This window comes from Oncorhynchus keta, chromosome 32 (assembly GCF_023373465.1).
Source record: "Oncorhynchus keta strain PuntledgeMale-10-30-2019 chromosome 32, Oket_V2, whole genome shotgun sequence".
Taxonomy (NCBI): Eukaryota; Metazoa; Chordata; class Actinopteri; order Salmoniformes; family Salmonidae; genus Oncorhynchus; species Oncorhynchus keta.
This window is the reverse complement of record NC_068452.1, coordinates 36083311-36089520: the sequence shown is the minus strand read 5'-3', so window position 1 is coordinate 36089520 and position 6210 is coordinate 36083311. Positions and strand designations below refer to the sequence as shown.

The window sequence follows — 6210 nt, the reverse complement described above, 5'->3', positions numbered from 1 at the left end:
ATTATCCATACACAACTGACATCTGGACCCAATTAGAATGTCTATAAATTACCCATTCTCCATAAGCATCAGGTCCCTTTCAAACTTAAATTCTATCAATTTGTAGCATTCAAATGTACAATATTCAATTGATTTTATTTGTCGAATTTGGCCATCAGACCCCATCAAAAACAGTCATGATGGCATGCCCCTGCCATAGCCCTTCCCAAAGAATAATGTACTGTTCCAGTTTCCAATAATACATAGTCTAAAATGCTATGTGGGGAGAATATACCATATGTAAACAGGGCACAAACTGTAGCAAAGCAGAGATCGCCATGACATGGTGGATGGACACAGAGCGGGATAGGGAACTACAGGGTGGGGTCTCCTGTGTGGGTGTGGCTTTGGCCGTAGTACGGTAGTGATTTTGACAGTAGTCATCAGAGGAGCAGCCAGCCTCTGACCAACACTGGGCAAAGAGCGAGAGAACACAGGCGAAACGCATAATGGTAAGTGAGGACATCATTTTTAAAAATGGTTTTGAATTAATTTGGAGACTACAGGATTTGATTGAATGTAAAAATGGGTTGGAATTTCTTTCATGTTTTATTGCAATTTTAACAAGGCAAATAAGATCTGAAATGGTGAGTTCTGCAATGACAGATTGGTTGATAAAATAGTAAACCGTACGTCTCTGAATGTATGTCTGTGAAGTATCAGTGATTGATAAAGTCCTATACTTTTAAGTGGTGTCTGTTCTGATTTGTTATCCCTTCAGCACAACCCAAGGATGCAATCCACAGTGGTCACTGTGTCAGACATGGATCTTAAAACCAGCCGCACCAGCACCAACCATGAGACCCAGGACACTGAAACAACGACCTCACTGAACCATGTCCCTGATGGGGTCACCCTGGGCACTAATGTCCCCTGCTGGTACTACTTCACCAGGCCCATCCTGGCCATCCTTATCGGCGGAGTGCTGTTCGGCTTGGGCACGGCCCTCTCCCTGCTCTACTTCACCCAGGTGGGGAACGTGCCCTACCTGCTGGGTCCTGTGTTCCTTTCTGCGGGGCTCATGTTCCTGGTCACGGGGCTGGTGTGGGTGCCCGTTGTGAAACAGAGACTAGAGCACAAGGCTCCGACCAAGGTCAATGGCAAGGCGCTTCAGGTGGACGAACGGCACCGAAGAGCCATGGACTCTTCAAGCTAAAACTGTTGTTCTGTTTTGTAGAGTAGGTCAACCATGTTAGTGGGGTTTTCTCCCAACATAATCCTGAAAAGCACACTTCCTAAAAGATGTCTAAATGTGTGAGGAGGCTGGTGTAACATAGATGGATTTGTATTTATTAAACCTTTATTAATGCAGGTTAGTCTTATTCATATAGATTCCATTTTGCAAGAGAGACCTCTGTGAAATGCACTGTTTATCTTCTGTATGTAGCTGTCCTCGATCTAGGCCCTAATACAAATATGGGATTGAATGACCTCGTCCGGTAAAAGGGAACATCATGTGATTGCTCTGTTGGGGGGTTTTAACATGATCCGAACATGGCCGTGCTGCTGCGGCCCAGGCTATCCCATCTGTCTGTCTGATTGTGATCTGTAATAGTTGTTGCTTTTTCCACCATAAACTGCTGTTTTCCTTGTAGCTGCTGTTGTAGTGGATTGCTAAATCCTTTAGAAACAGGATTACAGAGTCAGAAAATTCTACCGGACATTATTTTAGCTGATTGTTGAAATCATGATGGACGGTTGGACACTGAGTGGTCGTGGGTGCACCCTCGCTCTGTCCCTCAATACTGCTGCTGGATTAAATTGTCTAACCTTTTATGTTTCTGGGTCAAAAAGGCTGTGTCCATCTGGTCAAAAGCAACAACAAAAAAATGTTTAAAAGAGGTGGGGCCAGTGGGATTTGAATTCGGTCTCTAAGTTAGCCAAAATGTTAACATTTTTACCTAAACTTGAGATGTTAGGTTTCCATTGCATTGTGCATTTGATGATTCAATCATTCATGTAGGCTACTCTGATTCCATGTGATCTCCAACCTTGTGAGAGCAGCCAGTCTTCAGGTACCCTTTATCTTCTTTCTAAATGTCATTTTATTTGTCAACATAATGCAGCAATTGTGTAATAAATTAGATTTGATATACTAGTCTTTCATTTTCAATGTACAGTAATAAATTGTATGGGGGCATGTTTTTCTGTACAAAAGACCACAAGGTGGCAATAGGCCTACATGCCATTATTTAGCAGTCAGGTGAGCGGTTGGGTGTAATCACACTATACTAAGGCTGCAGACAGACAGTCCAAATCAGATTTTTTTCCCACTAATTGGCCAATCAGATCAGCTCTGATAAGGATCTGTGAAAAGATCTGATGGGATTGGTCAAACCAGTAATAGTGGAAAAAAGATCAGAATATGGCTGCCTGTGTGAACAGCCTTAGAGGCTTTTGTGTCTGTCATTACTGTTTTAATTTATAGAAACAATCTGGATGTGAATAGATTTATGCCCTTCAGAAATGAGGGAGAGAAACACGTAATGAGTCAAATGTTGTCCAGAATGTCATTCCACAGGTGAACAGACAGTGTGCCATGTTTGGCATCTCTGCATATTGGACTGATGACCGATATCTAGACAATCAGAACCATCACGGCTCCTTTATACAATGTATGTCACACATGTCCTAACTCCTTTACAGTATTAATATGGCTGGTGTCATGCCAGTATCCCGTCTACCCAGCCCTCCCTCACCTGTCTACGGCTACCACGCCCCACCTCTCTGTGCTGTGCCCTGTGCTGTGACACAGGAAAACCTGAATAGGGGCGAGCTTCCTCACCTGTCTACGGCTACCACGCCCCACCTCTCTGTGCTGTGACACAGGACAATTTGAATAGAGGCGAGCTTCCTCACCTGTCTCACCTTACCTGTTCAAACAAACGGCTCCGTTTGAAACTCTACCCCAACCGAATTCCACCAGGAAACCAACCGCAAATGATAGTTAGAAAAGAAAAGGTGGTCTAAACAAAGTATTTGTTAGGCATATCTCCAAGCCAATTTAGAGACATGGAGCCGACGTACCGCGGTCTAGGTCGCTGTTCCTGCGCCTTTTGGTTGGCAGTGTCCTTCGACATATTCGGGCTGCTTGTTCTTTTGATCGGTGTTTTTGCGGACATATTCTTCTATGACTTTTTAATCTACGCCGGGGCCATCATCATCTTCCTCAGCCTCGTCTGGTGGGTGTTCTGGTACACGGGCAACATCGAGGTCCCCCCGGAGGAGCTGGAGGATGACGTCGGGCTCTTGAAGAAGAAGCGGGGCATCGCAGGTGCGGTGAGGCGGTTATCCAGCCGTCTCACCAACAGTGTCAGGAACTCTCTGCGGCGGAATGGAGGCCCCCCCCGCGGGGTCGCGAGAAGGGCAGGGACTGGGCAGTCTACGACACACATGAGGGATGCCCAACAGCAACCGAAGCGCCCGCCTGTCGTATTGACGATGGGGCCGCTTGATGAGGACATGCACACGGTGTCTGCATCCGTGGACACAGACATACCTGTTCCGCACACAGCTACAGAGACCTCGGCCATATGATGCGCAATGCGCACAAGGTCAGCCTATTATTTCCAATCGGTCATTAAGCCATTTAGGCTATAGCCTAGGGATACATTTTTGTTATTGGATAGGCCTAACTTTCATTAAACATGTGCATAGATTATAGGTTTTATAGGCCAACTTCATTCTGGGCTATTGTTTTTGCTTGATAATAGCCCACAACTTTGATCCACAATTCAGCAGGCTATAATGTTCCTTATAATACAATTAAATGACAATGTGTTTCAGTGAATGAGGAAAGAAACTGTGATCTAATGGAACGGACGTCCTTTATCTTTCTGTTAACCATTAACGTCATTGAATGGCAGTGCGCGCCTAAAGAGAAGCCCTGCTCAAACAATAAAACCGTTTCTGAGAGGGCGAAGGAGCTGCTGCTACATGAAACAAAGAAACCTAGGTTGACCACGAATTGTCTATCTTAGGAGTTAGGACACATTTTTGACATCGATCTAAACTGATGTAAGCTACAGTATGACTGAATGTTGCAACTATGACATCATGAGGTGACAATATATTTTGTCCACCAGAAGTTAGAGGCTTGGCAGCACTGAACCCCAGAAGGTCATTTCACTTGTACATCTCACAATGTTTACAAGCACATTTCGTTTTTAATATTGTCCTATGGGCTTTTTTCTTTGAAACATTTCATTTTTAAAATCAAATTATGCTCCTCAGTGAGGACTTTTTGTTTGTTTTATGTTAATTTTGTGAATACTTTGTGGATAATTGATGCAATACTTTGATAATACAGAGATTTTTTCTAGCAAATATGTCAGACTTTCACTTTTAGGGCTAAGTGCTACTGAGAAGGTGCTTGTTGTGAACTTGACCTGGCACCTGTATTCTACATCCCCGTCCACAGTGGTGATAAGCAATATAGCACATTAACGACCTTTGTACCCTATGGATTTCCCTACCTTTATTTATACAGACATTACTTTTGTATGTCCATATGGCTGCCTCATCATGCTTTATGATTCCGAAGGTGAAAACAAAACCTTTTACCTGTTTGTATTTCCAACTGACAATTCTCAGATTTTTGCCAAACACAGTACCTACACATGGACTAGAATAACATATGAGTGTTACTGTGTGGAATGACAACACTACAGTAGGTTAGCTTTGACCTTGACACCTTATTGCTCCACAAAATTAAGTATGGAAGTGGTGTACTGTACTATGTTTTTGAGCTTCAGTCAGGGTCCTTTTATCACATTGACAGTGATTATATGAGGAACTGCAAAGTTTTTTTAAATGGCTGAGAGGTACTACAGCTGTAGGATCTTAATTTGATCACCTGGTTGCAGGAGAATTTTCCTTGTTTAAGAAGGCTTCTTAAGTTTGTAATTTCCACTTTGAAATGTTAAGCTTGTCCATTAATTATAATCCACATAACAATTCACATTTCTGGTTGCTGCAGGATTATTTTCCTGCTGTAGCAAACTGGCTCAAATTTAAGATCCTACATATGTAGGCTACCCTGACAAATTTCAGGTGGCTGAAATTTTTGACATTTTACATATACTACATGATCGACTTTTCTATGAAGAAATAATCACACAGATCTCAAATCATTAGTCACCAAACAAATGATCAATCACAAACAAACGCTTTGTCAGTCAGGAACAGTGACAACCTGTCGTTCAGGGCAGGTGGTGCTTTTGAGACCCACATTTTTAGAAAATAATAAAATAAAATATATATATATTTTTTTTGGGGGGGGGGGTTGCCTATTTTGGTTTTAATACGTGTCACATATCAGTTTGCAAACAATGTAAAAAACAATAAACAATTATAATAATCATTGAGTTAATAAAGCGGCATACAAACATACTCTTTTTGCTCTCTTGAGACAGGCAGCTCCAAAATGCAGGTGTTTCAGCCTATCTCAGTGCTTCAGCGGAAGTCGTGACATACTGTATGTCACGACACTGTATATATTATGGAAGGACCACTAGAGGGCAGGCTGGACTCACGGATAGCAGCCCAACGAGGCATGTGAGTCAAGGGGACCTGAGGCAATAAAGCACAGCTGATGCTACTAATGACCTATTATCTTTTCCCTACAAGAGAGAGGAGGGAACCAGCAAGAAGGAGGGAAAAACCTATCTCTGGAAGATGGCTACCAAGAGAGAGAAGCTAACCACAAAGAACCATTAAGATGGTGACAAACCCGTGACTTTTGTTGTAGTTTAAAGATAGTCATATTGTGTTCCTGTTTCATCTGGAGAAGAAGATGTATGTTTTTCCTTGGGAGATTTTCATTGATTATGTTGAAGTGTTTGTATTGACCATAATCCCTCAATACAGAACTGTGTTCAATCAAGAAACCAACTCCTGACTCGTTTATTCCACCTTTCCGCTTTAGTGACGCCAAATTACTTGGTCCGCTCACTATATATACATTCACATAAGTATTCAGACCCTTTACTCAGTACTTTGTTGAAGCACCTTTGGCAGCGATTACAGCCTTGAGTCTTCTGTATTTGGGGAGTTTCTCCCATTCTTCTCTGCAGATCCTCTCAAGCTCTGTCAGGTTGGATGGGGAGCGTCGCTGCATAGCTATTTTCAGGTCTCTCCAGAGATGTTCGATCGGGTTCAAGTCTGGGCTCT

At 42.8% G+C, this 6210-nt stretch overlaps 1 protein-coding gene across 2 annotated transcripts; it reads left to right on the top strand.

Moving 5' to 3' along the window:
• The first annotated feature begins 2836 nt into the window (after positions 1–2836).
• LOC118365667 (transmembrane protein 238) lies at positions 2837–5927 on the top strand. Of its 2 annotated transcripts, none has more exons than XM_035748037.2 (2): positions 2837–3593; positions 5668–5927. In XM_035748037.2, exon 1 carries the CDS (start codon positions 3052–3054, stop codon positions 3574–3576), a length of 525 nt encoding a protein of 174 aa, XP_035603930.1. In that variant the 5' UTR covers positions 2837–3051; the 3' UTR covers positions 3577–3593; positions 5668–5927. The 2 variants fall into 2 exon arrangements, with proteins under 2 accessions (XP_035603930.1, XP_052347551.1); XM_052491591.1 differs by having other exon boundaries at positions 5454–5927.
• Positions 5928–6210: the final 283 nt, after the last annotated feature.

What these genes read in the sequence shown, in the direction of transcription:
- LOC118365667 (XM_035748037.2), top strand. Translation starts at nt 3,052, where the DNA reads ATGGAGCCGACGTACCGCGGTCTAGGTCGCTGTTCCTGCGCCTTTTGG.